At 43.8% G+C, this 22,261-nt stretch overlaps 1 protein-coding gene across 1 annotated transcript in view; it reads left to right on the top strand.

Moving 5' to 3' along the window:
* urod (uroporphyrinogen decarboxylase) overlaps positions 1-22,017 on the top strand; it is a 54,825-nt gene extending 32,808 nt beyond the window's left edge. Inside the window, exons 8-10 of the mRNA XM_078218688.1 lie at positions 9,337-9,437; positions 21,513-21,579; positions 21,677-22,017. Of these exons, the coding sequence (XP_078074814.1) occupies positions 9,337-9,437; positions 21,513-21,579; positions 21,677-21,841 (333 nt within the window). The 3' untranslated portion in view covers positions 21,842-22,017. The remainder of the gene's footprint in view (positions 1-9,336; positions 9,438-21,512; positions 21,580-21,676) is intronic.
* The last annotated feature ends 244 nt before the right edge of the window (positions 22,018-22,261 follow it).

The raw sequence follows: 22,261 nt of genomic DNA, 5'->3' as shown, positions 1-22,261 counted from the left end.
TTGTGCAGATGGTGCGTTCTTTTTTCACATGACCACTTGGTGTCATCAGCTCCCTTACAAGGGTTGATAGTTCCATCTCCAAACTCTCCAGTTGATTGTTTTGCTTACCTTTCAACTTTGGTGTCCTGCATTTGTGGGCTTCAGCATTTCATCTTGGTTTCTCATTAACGAGGAAAAGGTAATAGTAACAAAATTTAACTATTCACTGCCCCATCAGATTTAATGGTTTTGTCTTCATTTTTCCAAAATGAAAGCGGGGGGGCGGGGGGAGTGGACTTGTAACCTTACAGAATTTGACAGTATGTCGCACTCGTAAACCTGCCCAAATTCGCAGGACAGGGCAACAGATAATCCATAATCTGCCTAAATACAATGAATTTCTAGACAACTATAGCATCTGCACATAGCTAGATTTATGTCTTATTGTAGCCTGATCATCTCTGATCTCCCAGAAACCTTACTTCAAATGAGCAACTACTGAATTGTGTTAACCAATAAACCTCCAGGTTTATGGATTTCATTTTTACTTTAAAAGGAAGCTTTAATACAGATTAATTAGGATCTAGGTCTTTTGTCTGTATACTGTAGCTTCCAGATAATTAACACACTTCAACAATTTTTTTTAAATGAGTGGACTTTGTTAACAAGGAGGCCATTAACTGTTTCTCTTTGTATTTGCAGAATGTATCTGTGGGGTTTGGGGGGCTGGGTGATTAGGGAGTGGCAGAACTGTACATTAGGTCACCTCTCGTCTGAGTGTTCGTTACCTTAATGAGTGATGCTGAAAATTTAAGCATGAAGTTATTATAAATAATCCTGCTTAACTCACATCTCTTTTTCGTGTTATTTGATTCAATTATTTCCTTAGTGAATGTTGATATCATCAGAGCTCGGGTTGGTTACTGCATCTTGCACAGTAGGGGGCTAAAGCAGCATATGCTACTGATGATGAGGCACTTTAGTTAATGGCTGTTTCTGTTTATATTAATCCAGTTCCCTCTGGCTGCTGGAACTTTGATACATAAGATAAATAAAAGGCATTGAAAAGAATGGGTCAAAACAGAAAAACGTTATCATTAATCAGAAATCTGTACTTGTTTAAATTCTATAAGAGCATAACGATTATTTCCTTGTATCAACAACTACTGACTTCATGAAACATTGTTACAGAGATAACGTCATCCTAAAGGGAAAATAATTTATCAACTTCACTGGGATTAATTCACAATCCATGCATCAATCGCATTTGTATTTAAATGTATTGTTTCTAATTATTTTGATTACTTCCTTAAAATTGGATTTGGAGAAATGTAGATAAAGAGTGGGATTAAACTTTTACGCACTCTGAGCACAATTAATCTCTAACTTTGCCACTTCTGTATGCGGACTGCGTAAACCCTCATATCATCCTTCCATGGCATTGATGGAGTGAGTTTCTCTTACTGGATTTAAAAATGATGGATACAAAGGAGAGCCTTGGTCTGCTAACACAGTGGGCAGAATTTTCCAGCCTGGAGGGAGGTGGGAAGGCGAGAATGGAATTGAGTGTGATTTTCACTCAGATAGGATGGCTAACCACACGATATTTTGGCTCATTAGATGTGCATGCCCAAGCTGTCCCTCTGGCTCTGAAGCATGTCAGCGAATGGGAAGCCCTGTAGCTACCCCCCCCCCCCCCCCCCCCGACCTTTTGGGATCTCGATGTTGAGACCCATGACTCCAGGAGCAAACCTGCTGTGTGGGCTTCACCTTAAAAAGAGAACACAACTGAGCATGGTTGTTCATGCAGTTGCTTCTTGATTATTAGGATGTTCCTTTAGTCAGTCAATTGTACTCGCCTTCAACTCCACCCATCCAAAGAGACCCTCCTCCCACTTTGGGGATTCACGCATACATAAGAACATAAGAAATAGGAGCAGGAGTAGGCCATCTGGCCCTTCGAGCCTGCCCCGCCATTCAACAAGATCATGGCTGATACACACAACTACATCCTGAAGAAGAGCATTGAGAACATAGTTACATGCACCGTTGTCTTGAGGGTCTTCTTCAAAACACATTTCACCTTTTACCTTCACCCTGTCACCCCCAAACTCTTCTCTTCACCTCCATCTCCTTTGACCCAACCAATAACCTTTCTTCCTTCAGTTCTTTAACCTCCTCTTGTTACCCTTGATCCTAAAACCATCCACATGCCTTCTCGGGTACCCTGACCCCTCCCAATATCCATGCCATCTGTTTTGTCTGTTTCCATAACTCCCTGCCATGAGATCATCCCTTGTTTCACAGTACCCTCAGTTCAACCCCCACGACCCCACTGCAGACAGCATTGACCCTGGCCTTCAAGGCATCTGTCTTCTATTCACACCCCCCCTTCTATTCACAGGGCCCTCGCACCCAGCGTGCAAGGCTCTTCCCTCCCTACCATGTTACTGCACCCTCACCCTCCCTCCCTTCCTAGCTCCATCCCTGCCCCAGACTCTTCCACTCCCCAAACCTTGTCCAGCTGCCACTGCCCGATCACCCCTTTGTTGCATGCCACCCCCCCCGCCCCCCAAAGAGGAAAAAGAATAGTGGGTATTCCATCCAACTCCATGTAGTTGACTGCCTTACCTCCTGAATGCCACTCAGGCAGTTGTAAATCTGAAGGCATGTATTGTTCGCTTACTCATAACTTAATTGGGAAGAGAAACTTAATGCTGGTGAACTGGCCTTTTAATGAGCATATATGATATACAGATGTATACAAATGTACATCCTGATGCTTGCTGTCAGGAAGCTCAACATGCCTTCAAACCTCCCTGAACTTAATTGCTAAAGTTCGTCTTGCCTCAGAAAGGTGATTTTGGGCCTTCTGCTCAATTAAGTTCCCTTGCCTGCTTTGCTTCCTGCTCCTGGGAGCAGTACAAGATTTACCCCCATTATTTCTTCAAGTGATACTAGCACTATGGACTACAGCACAGTAAAATCATGAAGAATACTTTCAGGGTAACAGCCAGTGACATGTTTCAATAATCGGATATCACATGGGATACAGGATAATTTGATAGTGGATTCAAAATTGGCTCAGTTGTAGGAGACAGAGGGTGATGACAGAAGGCTGCTTTAGTGACTGGAAGCCAGTGTCCAGTGGCGTACCACAGGGATCTGTGTTGGGCCCCTTATTATTTGTCACTTATATAAATGACATTGATGACTGTGAGGGGTAGGATTAGTAAGTTTGCGGAATGACACAAAGATAGGACAGGTGGTTAACAGTGAGGTAGAGTGTCTTGGGCTACAAGAAGATGTAGACGGAATGGGCAGATAAGTGGCAGATGGAATTTAACCTTGAAAAACGTGAGGTGATACACTTCGGAAGAGTAATTTGACAAGAAAGTACTCCATGAATGGTAGGACACGAAGTTTTGTGCAACAAAGGGACCTTGGTGTGTTTATCCACAGATCTCTGAAGGTGGAAGGGCATGTTAGTAGGGTGGTGCAAAAGGTATATGGGACACTTGCCTTTATCAGTCGAGGCACAGATTACAAAAGCAGAGAAATCATGTTGGAGTTGTAGAGAACTTTGAGGCCACAGCTAGAGTACTGTGTGCAGTTCTGGTCGCCACATTATCGGAAGGATGTGATTGCACTGGAGAGGGTGCAGAGGAGATTCACCAGGATGCTGTCTGGAATGGAGCATTTAAGTTATGAAGGGAGGTTGCATAGGCTTGGGTTGTTTTCGTTAGAGCAGAGAAGACGGGCAATCTGAGTGAGGTGAGAAGATTATGATGGACATGGACAGAGTGGATAAGGAGCAGCTGTTCCCCTTAGTTGAAGGGTCAGTCACGAGGGGACATAGGTTCAAGGTGAGGGACAGGAGATTTGGGGGGGGGGGGGTGGTGTGAGGAAAAACTTCTTTACCCAGAGGGTGGTGACAGTCTGGAATGCGCTGCCTGGGAGGGTGGTAGAGGTGGGTTGCCTCGCATCCTTTAAAAAGTATCTGGATGAGCAGTTGGCCCATAGCTCTGAATGTTATGATGTGGCAAGTGGGAGGTGGGAGTTCAGGTGTTTCTAGTATGTCAGTGCAGATTCGATGGACTGAAGGGCCTCTTCTGCACTCTATGGTTCTATGAGGATTAACTGAAAGTGAATTGTTGCTATTCAAATTCTTGATTTACATGTAGGCTGTGAGACTGATGAGAGGAACTCTGAAGTCAATGTGGGGTGGCACCTGCAACACGTTGCACTCAATAACGTTGCCAAATGACCCCCACCCCCCGGTCCACATCTATAGTACTTGTTACATGTGGACACTGCAGACTGTAGGCAAGGTACAGATATAGATGAGGATCTTTTGTTTTTGGTCTTGGATATGACAGGTGCAATCAAATTACCTCTGGTCTCATTGCACCTGCATTTGTTAGTCCCTTGTGAAATCTCCTTCCTTATTATAAAGATGCAGCATCTATAGATGTACCAGAGAAATATCCACTCCCCTCTTTGTATTGGCAGAAGAACTGCATCCAAAAATGGTGTATTATCAGCAAGATGCAGGGAGCCAAATGTATTCAGATTTGATAGAAAAATTACCAGAAACAGAAGCTGCCATCCCCTTTTCAGAAGGCTACTTGGAATACCTATCTTGACTGACTTGTGCACATGACTCCAGTCCCATACTCTGACTGACTCCTAAAGTACAACAAGGTATGGGGAATAAATACTACCTTGGTAGTATCACCCACATTCCAAGAACACACAGTACAAAGATGTGCAGGTTAGGTGGATTGGCCATCCTAAATTGCCCCTTGGTGTCCAAAGACGTGTAGGCTAGGTGGATTAGCCATGGTAAATGCGTGGGGTTACGGGGATAGGGCGGAGGAGCGTGCCTGTGTGGATTGCTCTTTCAGAGAGTCAGTACAGACTCAATGGGCCGAATGGCCTCCTTTTGCATTGTATGGATTCTATGGAACAATTAATGAAGTTTTTTTTTGTGTACATTTCATAATCACGATAAGTGTAGTTACTGTTAGGAAATGGAATACTTTCCATATGGGCTCACCCCGTCAGCAACAAGCTCTCCCTGATCAGATATAGAGTGGTTAGATGCTGAATCTTGTTCCCTTTGCTTTGCCCTGACAATGTGCATCAACTCTAACCTCAAAAGCACCGACTACGGTGATTATGTTTCCATTTGCCACACCAGCGTCTCTGAGTGAGATTGCCAATTAAGGGGCTCACCCAGAACTGGATTGAAACTGTTCGAACTCATTTCACATATGACCCTTGCGGCAGCAGGCAGAAGAGATTTCATCCTCCGTTTGGCTTGGATTTGAACCCAAGTCAGGGGTGAAAGATAAATGCATAACCCAGATTTTATTTTGTCTGTTTTTCTTTTGTTAATTGCACAGCAGATGTTGAATTATGCAAATTCAAGTAAATCAATCTGTTTTATTCTAAATTTAAATCTGATTTAGGGCCTTAAATCTGAATATCAAGTTTTGATTTATTTGTTGGAGATCAGTGAAAGGATTGCTTTTCTACTCCTGATGCTGGTTTAGTTTACATGCCTCTCCGAGATATTCTGTATGGCTGCTTTGATTCCAATAGACATTTTAATACATCTGCATGTTCTCTATAATCTGTTCTGTGATCTCTGTGTTGACCTTCTCCAGATTGGTGTTTGTGTGTGTCTGTGTGTATACAGTCCCTTATTGTAACGGTAGAATTACTCACTTATGCATACATTCTGGACAGAATTCGGGTCAATACATGTCGAATGTTTAAAGGGAAATTGGATTTTGTACATAGAAGGCTCCACAATCCTAATCTATTTGCTCTAACTAAGGAGTATAATTTAGGAAGAATTTTTCTTCGCCTGTATGTCATTGTGCATACCCACCCACATACACCCTACAATACTGTTCACTGGCCAAGGCATCTTATCCATATTCTGGATTAGTTCCATCTCTGGTACTTCAAGTCATTGTGAAATAAGAAAGCAGGACGGCATGGTGGCACAGTGGTTAGCACTGCTGTCTCTCAGCTCCAGGGACCTGGGTTCGATTCCCGGCTTGGGTCTCTGTGTAGAGTTTGCACATTCTCCCTGTGACTCTGTATGTTTCCTCCGGGTGCTCTGGCTTCCTCCCACAGTCCAAAGATGTGTGGGTTAGGTGCATTGGCCATTTTAATTTGCCCCTTAATGTTCCAGTATGCATTGGTTAGCAGGATTAGCATGGTAAATATGTGGGGTTACGGGGATAGGGCCTTGGTGGGACTGTTGTCGATGGGCTGAACGGCCTCCTTCTGCACTGTAGGGTTTCTATGGACAAACTCCCAAGTGTAGGCATATCCAAGTTGTATTACGGGACAGTGGTTAGCATTGCTGCCTCAAAGCGTCAGGAACCCGGATTCAATTCCCGGCTTGGATCACTGTGCGGAGTCTGCATGTTCTCCCCATGTCTGCATGGATTTCCTCTGTGCTCCAGTTTCCTCCCACAGTCCAAAAGACATACTGGTTAGGTGCATTGGCCATCTCCCTCAATGTACCCAAACAGGCAGTGTGGCGAATAGGGGATTTTCACAACTTAATTGCGGTGTTAATGTATGCCTACTTCTGACACTAATAAATAAACTTGAAACATAGCATTGAGTTTATGCCGATCAAGACACCACTGAACTGGAGAGGCCATATTATCAGCAATACCCGTCAAAGCAAGTAGTCTATGACATGCTAGAAAATGGCAAAATAATCCCACAAAGCAAGACATCTCATTGTTATCTCAAACCTCCAATTCTACCCACCTCCCAAACTCATTTGTCTGATTCTGGCCTCTTGTGCGTTCTCCCCAACCCCCACCCACCACACACCAACCTTACCGCTGGTCCCACAAATGGTTTTACTCAGGAAGTAGAGAAAAAGGCACCAAACCCCCAAACTATACCAACAGTGACCAGACATAATGCAACAAACACTTTACGCTTTACTCAAAGCATGTGAAAAGAACTACAGTGTTATCTTGATCTTTGGAGCCATGTGCAGAAATACCTTTCCTATTTCAGTATTTGGAATAATAGCATTCCAAATCACTTTTTGAATGGTTACCTATCTACTCACTTGCAAAGATTCCCTCTGGAGCCTACTGTTTGACCCTAACTTCAGTGACTTTCTCTAGCATTTTTCCCAAACTCCTGTCCAGTCACTTTTCATGAAGATATGTTAACACAAGCAACAGGAGCCGGAGTAGACCACATGGCCTGTCAACATTGCTCCACCATTCAATACGATGATGGCTGGCCTTGGGCTTCAACTCCATTTTCTTGCCCGGTAAAGATACCTCGTACGTTGTAGGTGATTTAAGTTTTGCCTATAATGTGGAAAGTAGTCAATCTGCTGCCTGCTCTTTGCTCATGCCACTCGAACTAACAAATGTTGATAATACTTTAATCCTTATCCTGCTAAATAATGAAACACTAAATATAGCTAATTGCACACAAAATGCTGCTAATGGCATTTAAAGTTATCTGTACAGGGGTGTGTTTATAACTATACAACAAATAGTGTCAAATGTTCTTTTTCATTTGTACTCCGAATAGAAGTTTGGCTGTTGCTAAGGCTCATGGATCCGAAGGCTTCCAATCGGGAGAGCTGGGCTGGGGTCGGTGAATATTTGGTTTACTAGGAAGAAGGGGAGAATCCAGTTTATAATGCAAGATTTGGGAGAATGTTTTTGAGGGATGGAAGTTTGGTGATTTCTTTGAGTTATTTGGTGAGGTGGCAGGCAGTGAGATTTCTGATTTATTGGAATCGCCTATCCATGGACCTCTCTTGTCCCTGAAGATCCAAAAGTGTGTGGGTTAGGCTGATTGGTTATGCTAAATTGCCCCGTAGCGTCAGGGGGATTAGCGGGGTTAATACATGGGGTTGTGGGGATAGGACGGGGTGAGGTGGTTGTCAGGGGAGGCTCAAAGAGCCAAATGGCCTCTTTCTGCACTGTAGGGATTTTATGATTTGCTCAATGTGGTCTTTGTTCCAATGAAACACTTGTTCACATTTCTATTTTATCACTCCTACAAGGTAGGAAACAAATGTTACGCCAGTATTGGGAACTGATATCAGAGACTAAGACTTATTGAGGATGATCTTGAGCCCATGCATGGGGTAATCAAGATTCGGTGAAACCTGGAATTCTCGAATCTTGCTGGCGAGATCACGATTTCCAGTTTTCATCATGCCTTACCGGCAACGTTATCCAATGCCAGTGATATTCTGGGGCGGGGGGGGGGGGGGGGGGGGGAGGGGGGGCAGGGAGGAGAGGAGAGAGAAACATGGCAAAGCAGAGTATAGATGAGCTTCATTTCAATAGCTCCCAATTTTGGCCTTGGTGTCAGGTGGAAGTACTGATCAGAGAACACTGTGAAGGAGAGTCATATTTGAACTGTTCAGTCCTGTGCTTTCCTTTCTGCAGCTAAGGTTCAACTTTGCCTCTGCCTGATGGGATAAAAGGCTCCTCTCTCTTTACTATATTAAAGATCTCAAATGGGCCACTGCTCACCTTCCCACACTCGAGGGAATACAAATCAAGCTGAAGCAATCCGTCCTCATTATTTAATGTTTTACACAGTTTATTTTTGGTGAATCGTACTGTCCCCCTTCCAAGACCAGTACATATTTCCTAAAACGCAATGCCCAAATTGAATTTCAGTCGATAACCTATGCCCCATTGTGTTTCTTTTTTTATTGCTGGTTTTGATTTTTTTTCTTTTCCCCCTTTTGCTTTTGAATGGCAGATCTGTTCATGGTTCTGCTATTTGCCTCTCCTTTAGCAACATCTCTCACTTAACTTGTCCCATTACTGCTCACTTATCACCAGGAACCCCACAGTCACTTAAACTTTCCTGCCTTTCACCCAATCACACAGCTTCCCTTTTGTTCTTTTCCCTCCTTCATTTGCCTAAAACCTATTATTGACCTGAAACCTTATATCAATTTCTCGCTCCACTGGTGCTGCCAGACTTGCTGAGTATTTCCAGATTTTCAGCGTCTGCAGTATTCTACTCCTGTATTACAGTTACCAATGTTTATACAACAAAAACAGAAAATACTGGAGAAACTCAGCAGGTCTGGCAGCATCTGTGGAGAGAGAACGGAGCCAACATTTCGAGTCTGGGTGACCCTTCGTCAGAGCTCTGGGAACAGAGCCCTTCGTCAGACTCAACATGGTGGCTCTATTCTCTCTCCACAGATGCTGTCAGACCTCCTGGGTTTCTCCAGCATTTTCTGTTTTTGTTTCAGATTCTAGCATCTGCACTTTATTGCCTTTATACCATTGCCTATCTCAAAGTGCCTTTTTTTTTCAGATTGTTTTTGCAAAAGATGCCCATTATGCTTTGGAAGATATTTCGCAGTCTGGGTATGAGGTGGTGGGATTGGACTGGACCATTCAGCCTAAAGTTGCACGGTAAGCTGAGCAGCAGTTAATCATAATTTACCTGACAAACTATTAACATAAAGCAAGTCAGGTCATGGAAATTTAAGATCAGCCTGTTGAGCACATCAATACTATTTTGCATTCTTTCCTAACCACCCTCCCCACCCCCCATGTGTATTTTATATAAATTAATGTTTGTCACTTCAAAACTCTATAATGTAAATTTGCTCTACACTTTGCATATTTTGGGAAGCACCGTTCGTGCCTGTAACTGCACACTCCGCCAGAAGATGGAGTCTCTTAAGCCCGATGTTGCCCAGCCAGATCTGGAGATAACTGGACAAGCCACTTGTGTGTCAGCAGCGCTCAAGTCTGCATCCCTCGAGAACAGGAATCAAGACCAGGTCTTAAGAGGGTGAAGGACCCAGACAGTGGGGAGCAATAGTTGTGTTGGCAAAATGGTCACAGGTTGGGATTATCTGTCGTTGCAGAAATGTGGTGCTGAATGGAAGGCAGTATTTGGAAGGTTGAGAACGAGTGAGCAGACAATTTTGCCAGAGGCAGGCACAGAATGAACTAAAGTTTGATTAGAATAGGGATAAAAGGAGATGGCCAAAGATGCCCTCCTATTTGTATCGCTCACCACATCCCCACTCCATTTCAAGTTCCCCATTTAACCAATGCCCTGTTGGCTGAAGATAATTTTAGAACCTTCCTGCTCCCCTCCCCCCCAACCCGCACTCCAATTCCTCAACCTTCAGCCCCGGCAATTCTGAGGGGGCAGCCCCCCACCCCATCCACTCCGGCACTAAGGGGGCAGTTCCCCCCCCCCCACCCCCTCTCCACTCAGGCGCTGAGGAGGCACCCCCCCCACTCCGGCACTGAGGGGCTGCCCCCCCCACCCTCCATGCCGGCACTGAGAGGGTGCCCCGTGCATGCCGGCACTGAGAGGGTGCCCCGTGCATGCCGGCACTGAGAGGGTGCCCCGTGCATGCCGGCACTGAGAGGGTGCCCCGTGCATGCCGGCACTGAGAGGGTGCCCCGTGCATGCCGGCACTGAGAGGGTGCCCCGTGCATGCCGGCACTGAGAGGGTGCCCCGTGCATGCCGGCACTGAGAGGGTGCCCCGTGCATGCCGGCACTGAGAGGGTGCCCCGTGCATGCCGGCACTGAGAGGGTGCCCCGTGCATGCCGGCACTGAGAGGGTGCCCCGTGCATGCCGGCACTGAGAGGGTGCCCCCCTCCCCCTCCATGCCGGCGCTGAGGCATCTTTGCTACCTTGTATGTTTTCAGTTTAATTTATTTATCAGGGAAGAGCAATCTCCACTGAACTGTCTTCTTGAGCCTCCGGGTCCAGATTAGCATTTTCGGAGGCTGGATTGCAGGTGCCATCCTGTGCAAATGTGAGCCAGGAAAATAAGTGCAAAGAGGAATGAAAAAAGTGGGGGAGAAAATCAAAGATTAAACAGGATAAAAATAGGGAATAAAGTGGCTTTGTTGAAATAGCTTTGTTGTTGAAGCATTGTAAACATTTTAATTACTCCGTTCAACAAGAATACTAAAGACTGCGAAACATCAAGGGGTTCTTTGAGTAATAGGCCCTGTATATATTTTGGAAAAAAAAACTTGAATTGCAACAGAATAGAGTCTTTCTGCTTTTGTTAGATAAGTGGCTTGTGTTCAGAAAACAACAAAGATGAGATAAGGCATCTGTGTAGGAAACAGAGAAATATTTATTCAACTTTTTAACCCATTCTGGACTTAAACGTTGAGGACAGGTATGATCAGCAACAATGAGAGCGCTAAAACAGGTTCCTTAATTTTCTGCAGATCATTACTTGATTAAATCCTTCATTCTTGTCAATTATCATTAACCCATCGTATAAGCCAAGAGTACACTGAAAGACAATGCAGAAACAGCCATTCTGTGAAACAGAAGCTAACCACAAACTAACCTTTCTCCTCCATCTCCCCTCCCCATTGTATAACTGAAACCATGAAGATCATTTATTAATAAATAAAAGCAAATTACAGCGGATGCTGGAATCTGAAACCAAAAGAGAGAATGCTGGAAAATCTCAGCAGGCCTGACAGCATCTGTAAGCAGAGAAAAGAGCTGACGTTACGAGTCAAGATGCCAAAGCTTTGACAAAGTGTCATGTGGACTCGAAACGTCAGCTCTTTTCTCTCCTTACAGATGCTGCCAGACCTGCTGAGATTTTCCAGCGTTTTTTTCTCAAGATCATTTATTAAATTCTTTTCAAGTTTATTTATTAATGCCGCAAATAGGCTTGCATTGACACTGCAATGAAGTTACTGTGAAAATCCCCTAGTCGCCACACTCCACCGTCCATTCGGGTTACACTGAAGGAGAATTCAGCATGGCCAATGCACCTAACCAGCACATCTTTCAGACTATGGGAGGAAACCCACGTAGACACGGGGATAGTGACCCAAGCTGGGAACCGAACTCGGGTCTCTGGCGCTATGAGGCAGACTGTGCCACCACCAAACCCAGAGAGAGAGATACCAATTTAATCTTGTAACAAAAGTGCAAAATGGTGGTGCAAGCAGGATATAATGCAATCTGAATATCTCAATTTGCTCATTTAATTATTACCAGGCACCATTGGAATACACGCAGCATTGTCCTGCCCTTGTGTTAAAGCCAGTTCTTGATCACTGACCCTTTTTAATCCCTTGTCTTGCAGTTGTAAAGGTTCCATCTCTTTTAACACATGAAGCAGAGCTCCACAGGAAGTTCAACAGTCATAATAGCAGCAATTAGCAGTAGTAACAGAAAGCAGCTTGTACTTGCGTAACACCTTTAAAGTCGAAGTCTTGAGACATTTCACAGGAAAAGCTGCTGTCGAATGGGAAAAGAGTGGGGTTTGAACACTGACGTGTTTTTTTTTGGTTCCACCTGAACCACTCATTGGGAAGTCAGGATGGGGTGGGCGAGGTGCAGTGGGATGTGGAAGTGGAGATAAAGTTGCCGAGATCAACAGTTCAGTTTTTTAAAAAAAAAATCAGTGGGTGGAGCTGTTCTGGCCAATATTCATCCACATGTAATATTAAACACTAACTGGTGATTCGCCTCATTTCCCTCCTGGGGCCTAGTTTCCCTACAAAATAACTGGGCCTTGAGACAATTTTTCAATGTTAAAGTTGCAAGTTGTTCGTGTTGATTTTTTGGCCTGCACTTCAAATAGTAATTCATTGGCTTTGAAGTTTTTCAGAATGTCCTGGACATGAAAGCAGCAATAAAAATGCAAGTCTGTCTTTCTTTTACTCCTTAACCAGAGCCTTCAAAGAATATCTCTTTACAATGCCATTCGATCTTTCCGTTTTCTAACACACAATGCTTGTGAGCTGTGACTAAAAGCCGTCTTGTAATGAATTATAGTTTTATTAGATTGTGGATTTGTGCATACTTCGGAACTGGCTTAAACCTGTTCAAATCTCTTTCACTTTGGACTTCTACAACGAGACATTTCACTTGCTCAATATGGGCTGTGGTTTAAGCTTAAGTTTGTAGTCTTTCAATGATAACACTAAGCCCCTCCTTCTACTATGAATTATTGGATTGTTACATTAAAATATTGCTCTTCAGAAAGAGCAACAAATTCCAGATGAGTAGGAAGTGGGAATTTAAATGCAAGTTACCTCGAGCTGTATTGTTCGAGCCACCTATGTGATTCACTTCACACTCAGATGTTTTTTTAAAATCTGATTGGTTCTGTGCCCTTTGAGGGCTTGCCTTTTTACGATCATGTTTAGACTGTGATCACAGGTCCCAGCTGTATAATTAGTGTGGCACAACTGTAAATATGTGTCAATGTTTGGTAACTTAACAGCCTCTTGACATGTCTGGGAGCCATTACCAAGCAAATTGAGAAGTTTTGTAAAGAAACACCACTGCTGCCGAGTGCACTACTGTGAAGGTGAGGCTTCCAGAGCACTGTGCACCTGTCCAACAACCCCTCTATAGAGCTGTTAATGTTGGAGCCTGCAGTCTTTGTAGTCTGTTTCAGTCTTTATGGTGCAGAGTTGGGGAGGGTGGTGCGGCAGGGGGTGTGCACAGCTGGAAAGGAGAGGTGAATGTAGGGAATCGTTCAACCATATGGAAGACCTGTAACACTCCATGTGGATTGTATCTTCTGCTCTGTGAACTTCTAGAACCAAGTAAGGTTTTTAAAGCAAGTTTAGTCTTTAAATGTAAACCTTTGACAGAAGAAACCAACTGAGAAAGTAATTGCTGTTTGCATGGTGGAACCACTTTGAATTCCATATTCTACCACAGAAAGCTGTTGGGGCCAATTTGTTAGATATGTTCAAGAGGGAGCTGTACATGGCCCTTGTAGCTAAAGGGATCAAGGAGTATGGAGAGACTGTGGGAGTGGGATACTGAGTGCATGACAAACCATGATCATATTGAATGGTGGTGCAGGCTCGAATGGCCTACTCCTGCACCTATTTTCTATGTTTCTATTAAGTAAATTACACACCTACCCTGCTAAACTGTGAAATTATGATGGGGAACAACTAAAAGATTTGGTTCCATGGGGTAGCACAGTGGCAGTGGTTGGCACTGCTGCTTCACAGCGCCAGGGACCCGGGTTCAATTCCGGCCTGTCTGCGTGGAGTTTGCACATTCTCCCTGTGTCTGCGTGGGTTTTCTTTGGGTGCTCCAGTTTCCTCCCACTGTCCAAATATATGCAGGTTAGGTGGATTTGCCATGCTAAATTGCCCCTTAGTGTCCCCAAGACGTGTATCTTAGATGGATTAGCCATGAAGAAGTGTTGGATTATGGAGTTAGGGTGGGTTTGGGTCAGAAACTCGATGGACTGAATGGCCTCCTTCCGCAATGTAGGGATTCCATGAACTGTTCTGATTGTGGCATGAGAATTCTAACCAACTTTCTAGCCATCTTTTCATGAATGGCGGTTTTATTATGTTGTGGATTTGTGCATATTAGGAACTGGCTTGAGCCTGCTCAAATCTCTTTCACTTAATTTAAAGTATGATGAAGATTAGGAAAACATGGTTTTAGGGAGCAAATTTGAATGCACCTAAAACAGCAGATATGGTGACAGCCAAAGTGGTGTTTGGTGGGGCGGGGGAGCTTTAGGTGAGGGGGTTAAAGAACTGGAAGAAGTTCCAGAAACAGATGTATGGTGATGTATTGGGAACTTTAATTTCGAGATATTGGTGACATCGGGTGCTGTTGTAGATTAGCAAGAATGGGTGTGACAGACTGGAATGGCATGGGCTAAGATATAAGGAGTAGAGGTTTGGCATGGATGATTGTGAATTGTAAACCAGACTAAAGGTTAAAGAGATGGGAAGGGTTGAGGTTATGGAGGGATTTGAGAATAAGGATAAGACTTTTAAATCTGAGGAGATTGTCCAGGGAGGCAACATAGGCCAGCAAGTACAGGAATGATGCATGAAAGGATTGTAGTATAAGCTAGGGTATGACGACAGAGTTTTGATGGAACTCCAGTTTCGAGAGGATAGAAGATGCAAAGCTAGTCAGGAGAACAGTGGAGTAGTCAACATGGAATGCCCATCATGCACTCCTGTCTACTCAGGGTGGTGGGGTGGCGAGAAGGGGAGAAAAGTGATAAACCCTATGTTACTGGGCCATTACATTCAGGCTAAAACTGGTAAATATTTTTGCAACTGAAATAATTACACAAAAGCAGAAAGCTCAGAGCAAGATTTGATTACACAAACATTTAGAAAACAAGACTGAATTCACATCACAAGTAGTTAAAAAAAAAACTTCCAGAATAAAATTCTCATGCTTACCGAGGATCTGCAAGATTTTTTGAGAAAACAGTTTTGGTTGACTTCCTGATGTGATGTTTGTATGTGGGTGAGGTGATAATCTTACTTACCACACACAATCCCTGCCAATTTCATAACTGAGGTGTAAAGTGAATTGGTAATGCTGAAGAAAATCAGCACTATATAACCCAGCCTAAAAGGCACCTTAACAGCTATATCCATCACAGAATTGTATGGCACAAAAGGAGGCATTTGGCCCATCATGTCTGCACTGGCTCTCCAAACAAGCATCATAGCTCAGTGCCATTCTTCTGCCTTTTCCCCATACCCCTCCACATTGTTTCTATTCAAATAATCATCTAATGTCCCCTTAAATCTGGGGTGGCACAGTGATTAGCACTGCTGCCTCACAGCACCAGGGACTCTGTTTTGGTTCTGGCATCGGGTGACTGTGGAGTTTGCACATTCTCCCCATGTCTGCTCCAGTTTCCTCTCTCAGTCCAAAGATATGTGGATCAGGTTGATTGGCCATGCTAAATTGCCCCTTAGCGTCAAGGGGATTAGCAGGGTAAATACGTGGGGATAGGGCCTGGGTGGGATTGTTGTCTGTGCAGGCTTGATGGATCGAATGGCTGCCTTCTGCACTGTAGGGATTATATTCTATTATTCTAAAATTCCTGAACTGAACCCTGTCTCAACAACACTTCCAGGCAATACATTCTAGACCCAAAAAGTTTTTTCACGCACCACATTTTATTATTTATTGTACACGCCCTTTATTGGTCACTTATCCACCATGATTGGGTGTAAATACATTGCCAAATACCCTGCATGATCAGCTGTCTCTAGCCTTACTGCGCTCTCTTCAGCTGTGTCTAGAACTTTAAAACCAGCAATTGTTTTGTGTCTCCTTTTTGCATCCATAAAATGTAATTTCCTTTACTTCACTGCTTGGCTACTCTGCTGTAGGTTCATCTAGTATTGAGTATGTGGTTTGATGGTTCTTCCATCCTGGATGTCCTCTCGTGTGGGGAATCTGCCTTCTGCCTCATATGTCATATCTTCCTCCCTTCTCCTGCTTTGAGGTGACAAAATGATCTGCCCACTTGGCCAGCTGACTCTGTCTTCCACTTCTGATTGAGCAACCATAGCAACAAATCTTCAGAAACTTGCACTGTTACATCTTCACTTTTCTATCAAGTAATGTATTTGACAACACTTTTGTTTCATTCATTCATGGGACGTGGGTGTCGCTGACTGGCCAGCATTTATTGCTCATCCCTTGCTGCCCTTGAGAAGGTGGTGGTGAGTTGCCTTCTCAAATCACTGCAGTCCATGTGCTGTGGGTTGACCCACAATGCCATTAGGGATGGAATTCCAGCATTTTGACCCAGCGACTGTAAAGGAACAGCATTATATTTCCAAGTCAGAATGGTGAGTGAGTGGCTTGGAGGGGAACTTGCAAGTGGTAGTGTTCCCATGTACCTGCTGCCCTTTTCCTTCGAAATGGAAGTGGCCGTGGGTTTGGAAGGTGCTGGTTAAGGATCTTTGGTGATCCTAGCCTCTGACCTGCTCTTGTAACCACTGTTTATGTGGCGAGTCCAGTTGAGTCCTTCAGGGATGTTGACAGTGGGGGAGTCAGTGATGATAACATCATTGAATGTAATGGGGTGGTGGTTAGATTGTCCCTTATTGATGATGGTTATTGCCTGGCATTTGTGTGGCACAAATGTTACTTGCCACTTGTCAGCCCAACAACATGTTACCGGGTGGGGCCTCTGTTCATTATACCCACTGAAATTGATTATGCTGAGATTTGGTGTCTAAAATCACAAGTGGATTTAATCAGATATTTGCCATAATTGTTTTAATTGGCAATCTAATCAGTATAGTACATTGTTCAGTTCAGCTATGGAAAACTGTTTACAATGTCACTTGAAACCATTACTGACAAATAAGTCTCTACAAAGATGATGCAAGACTGGTCATAATATAACATATCCAATGTGGTTCTAAGAACTTGCGAAGATAGGTATGACTAGTCCATCCAGTCTGTTCTGTCCAATGTGATACAGATCATTCCCCCCACCCCCATCCCTCACCAAAAAGATGGAAAAGGTAGAGGAAAAGTCTTGGACCTTTTTGACCCTCAAATAAATCATGTAGGCTATTGAAAGTTCTTTAGGGAAAAGTCACACTCTTCTCTGATCTGTCTCAAGTTGGGGCTGTGCACCTGTGTATAATAAGAAAAGGAAACAATATTGTATCAAAAGGTCCCGCCCCAAGATCCCAATATCTAGCCTCCTTTTCATTTGGCAAAGAAAGCATTTCATTTTTCTTTCTCAAAAAAGACTTCCAAAAGCACATTAAGTAATTAAATTTTTCATTTGAGCCAGGTGGATTTTGGAAACCTCCAGATTTGATAGTGAACAAGGGATTTACAAAAGACACAAAAACAGAAAACGCTGGAAAGTGTCAGCAGGCCTGACAGCATCTGCGGAGAGAGAATAGAGCCAATGTTTCGAGTCTGGATCTCATCCTATTTTCTTTGTCTTCAGCTCTGAATGGTCATCCTGACTCAATGTTGCTTCTATTCTCTCTCCTGTCAGACCTGCTGAGTTTTTCCAACATTTTCGATTTTCGTTTCGGGTTCCTGCATCCGCAGTATTTTGTCGTTAGCTAAGGGATTTACAAGGATGGTTCCTGAACTAAGAGATTACAGTTGTCAAGAAAGCTTGGATAGGCTGGGACTTAATTCTTCAGAAAATGGAAACCAAATAGAGATTTCTAAAATAGTGAGTTGGGACGAGATGGATGCGGAGAGATGAATAGAACATAGAACAGTACAGCACAGAACAGGCCCTTCGGCCCACGATGTTGTGCCAAGCTTTATCTGAAACCAAGATCAAGCTATCCCACTCCCTATCATCCTGGTGTGCTCCATGTGCCCATCCAATAACCGCTTAAATGTTCCTGAAGTGTCTGACTCCATTATCACTGCAGGCAGTCCATTCCACACCCCAACCACTCTCTGCGTAAAGAACCTACCTCTGATATCCTTCCTGTATCTCCCACCACGAACCCTATAGTTATGCCCCTTTGTAATAGCTCCATCCATCCGAGGAAATAGTCTTTGAACGTTCACTCTATCTATCCCCTTCATCATTTTATAAACCTCTATTAAGTCTCCCCTCAGCCTCCTCCGCTCCAGAGAGAACAGCCCTAGCTCCCTCAACCTTTCCTCATGAGACCTACCCTCCAAACCAGTCAGCATCCTGGTAAATCTCCTCTGCACTCTTTCCAGCGCTTCCACATCCTTCTTATAGTGAGGTGACCAGAACTGCACACAATATTCCAAATGTGGTCTCACCAAGGTCCTGTACAGTTGCAGCATAACCCCACGGCTCTTAAACTCCAACCCCCCCGTTAATAAAAGCTAACACACTATAGGCCTTCTTCACAGCTCTATCCACTTGAGTGGCAACCTTTAGAGATCTGTGGATATGGACCCCAAGATCTCTCTGTTCCTCCACAGTCTTCAGAACCCTACCTTTGGCCCCCCTGTAATCCACATTTAAATTAGTCCTACCAAAATGAATCACCTCACATTTATCAGGGTTAAACTCCAGCTGAGAGAGAATTTGAAACGGGGGGGAAATAAATATAAGGTAGTCACTTGATAGACTTTTCCTTATTTCCCGATTCATTTATTCACTGAGATGGTTAAGCTAAGGAACTTGTGACTACAAAAAGTGGTTGAGGCAAAAAGCTTGGATGTTTTCAAAGGGAAATCGGACAAGTTCATGTGAAAAGCAAAAAAATACAAAGATATGCTGCAAGATAGAATGAGAATAGACTAGGTGTATAAACTGCATAAACTAGCTGAGCTGATTGGTCTGCCTCAATGCTTTATATTCAATGTGATCTTGTCAGTGGTAAGATAAGGGGGAGATTCTTCCACCGTGCTGCACTGCACAAATAGCGCAGGGAGCCTGTAACAGGATTCACGACTGGTGTCCGACCAATCGCGGGTCTCCCAGGCAATGTTTTTAAACATAATCAGCCTTGCACCGGAAATCAGGGCAAGACTGATTATAATATTAAAATTGCCGCTTCATATTATTAGTGAACCTGGGACAGTATCTCTTTCTTCCCCCCCCCCCACACACTCCTGGTAGGTCAGAGGCAGCACCAGCCTGGCACTGCCTGCTGGGCACCCTGCCAAGAGGGCAGGACCTGGTGGAGGGGGGACCAACTGCGCACTCTGCATTAGGGAAGGGAGAAAAAAAGGGCAATTTGGCCTGCACATGGCGGGCTGGCCTGGGGGGTGGTCAGGGAGGGGGGCAGTGCACATGCGCCAATCTCTCTATTGCTCAGCATGCTGATTCTGGCCACGCCAACAGGAAGAGGCCCTGCCCCTCCCTTACTGACTGAATTCCCGAGGCACTCTAGCGCTCAGAGCGCTGGAGATTCATGAAACTAGGTATGCCCAAAAAACGAATGGGAAAATCTCCTGTTTTCCTGCCTGTTGGGCACTTAATTGTCAAAATTCCTGCTCTTGATTGACGTCACGTGACCCTGCTGGAAAATAAGCGCAAAGAGCGAGGGTCAAACTTTGCACCCATAGCCGAACAGTATGCCAGCATCATTGTTCACGTTCATATGAAGAATCTGCAGTGTCCAAAGGGATGTGACATCAGTTAACGGGGCACACGAGCCCCATGAATTATAGCAAACGTTCCATTGAAGGCCTCAACTGAGATTTAGGACATTCACAGGTTAAGGTGTTGGGCAGTAAATGGAGGGCTTCCATCGGAAGACTTGGGGTAGCAGAGAGAAGGTCCCCAAAGTGCTATCACCTGACTTCACCTGACAGTCATGGAGTGGCAAAAAGTTGGACACGAGGAAATTGGGCTCAAAATCTGATCCCCCTCCTCGCTGCAGTCATTTCCATTGAGCAGGGAGGGAAGAGGCAGAAAAATTAAAGTTGAGCAGAGGAGGCAGGAATTTTCAACCTTGTTTCTGCCACTGTCCTGCTTCATTTGGGACCTGATTGAAATCCAGCCCCTAATATCCAGTAATGAAATGCAGAAAATAAAAGAATTTTGTTTTTCAAAGCTAAGGCTACATTTAAGTACTTACTAAATGTCATATTTAATCTAACTGCAGCCAAGATTCTAGTGATCTCCAATCTCCAACTGAAGACTCAAAATGCGAACAGATCAAAGCACAATTTCCATTTTCAGTTGATCCAAAGAGAAGTTTATCATGTTGTTTCAGAATGAATTATTTCATGAAGTGGATTCAGCAGCAAGTTGGATTCCATTGTGTCTTTGAGTAGCTAAGAGCCTCAGGATTCTTTACCTTTGAGAGCAGACATTCCAGCTCAAATTTGATCATCTCAGGGTTATGTTAATAAACTGGGAATCCAGAGGCCTGGACTAAATTAATTTGTATCCCACACAGTAGCTGAGGAATTTAAATTCAATTAATTAAATCTGGAGTTCAAAAACAGCTAACATCAGTGATGGTGGCCACTTTACGACCACTGGATTGTTAAAATGAAAATACAGCTTACAAATGTCCTTCAGAGAAGGAATTCTATTATCCTGACCGACATGTGATTTCAAACCCACAGCAACATGGTTCATCTTAACTGTCCTTTGAAATGACCTAACAAGACCCTCCAAGTGGGCAAATAGGGATGAGTAATAAATGCTGGCTTTGTCAGCATAAATATAAATATTAACTTGATAAATATTAACTTGCTTTATCTCCATTTTCTAAAAGAAAAACTATCTCCCCCCCCCCCCCCCCCCAAAGACACCAATATTTGTAGATTGATTCATGTCTGCCTTTGAAAATTATTTTCCCCATCACCAAAGAGGGAGGCGATGGCCTAGTGGTATTATCCCTAGACTATTAATCCAGAAACTCAGCATTTGTTCTGACGGCAGATGGTGGAATTTGAATTCAATAAAATATCTGTAATTAAGAATCGACTGATTACCACGAAACCATTGCCGATTGTCGGAAAAACCTATCTGATTCACTAATGTCCTTTTAAGGGAAGGAAATCTGCCATCCTTACCTGGTCTGGCCTACATGTGACTCCAGAGCCACAGCAATGTGATTGACTCAACTGCCCTCCGAAATGGCTTAGCAAGCCACTCTGTTCAAGGGCAACTAGGGATGGGCAATAAATGCTGGTGAGCCAATGATGTCCATGTCCCATGAATGAATAAGAAACTGTAGCCTGAAGGAGAAATGGATGGGAGTTTGCTAATGGTTGGACTTGTTGCTTCTCCTACAGTGAAAGAACAGGAAATAAAGTCACCCTTCAAGGTAACATGGATCCTTGTGCACTCTATGCATCTGAGGTAAGAAGCAGTAGAAAAAGCAAGGTTCTGCATTTGAGTCACAATTTGAAGATGAATTTTGAACTCAATAACTACAGTGCCGTGTATTTAAATTTAGGACAAAATAAGTGAAACGGTGAAGAAAATGATTGAAGAGTTTGGTCCACAGCGCTATATCGCAAATCTGGGGCATGGCATGTATCCTGATATGGATCCTGAACACCTGGCCACGTTTGTGAATGCCGTACACACACACTCACGACAGATATGCAAGAGTGAATAATACTTTCCATACCCTGTGCTTTGGAAAGGATTCAACTAAGATTCACAGCCCGTCGGAACAATGTGTTGAACTGGAAGAGTTGCTCTGATAATCAATAGAAGAATATTAACCACGTGCTCAACAGCAGAGTATAGTTTTCATATGAAATAATAAAAACAGATTTTATTTCAACAGAACCTGTCTCATCTTTCTTGCTTTGGAAGGGATAACAGTTGCTCTCCAGGGTCACCCGTGCATAGACAAGACTGTGACAGAGGCAGGCAGCTAAAGCTATTCTCTGTGCAGGTTGCACCATTGTTACTAACTGATTGACAGGCAACAAACTGATTTTGTAGAAGAAAATATATGTCCTTCTGATCTGTTTTCTCCCAGGCAGCCTGAAATGGCAAATTTCAGAGGGTCCTGACAGAGTGAATCGAT

This window comes from Mustelus asterias, chromosome 8, assembly GCF_964213995.1.
Source record: "Mustelus asterias chromosome 8, sMusAst1.hap1.1, whole genome shotgun sequence".
Taxonomy (NCBI): Eukaryota; Metazoa; Chordata; class Chondrichthyes; order Carcharhiniformes; family Triakidae; genus Mustelus; species Mustelus asterias.
The sequence above is the reverse complement of the archived record's forward strand: the minus strand, read 5'-3'. Positions and strand labels throughout refer to the sequence as shown.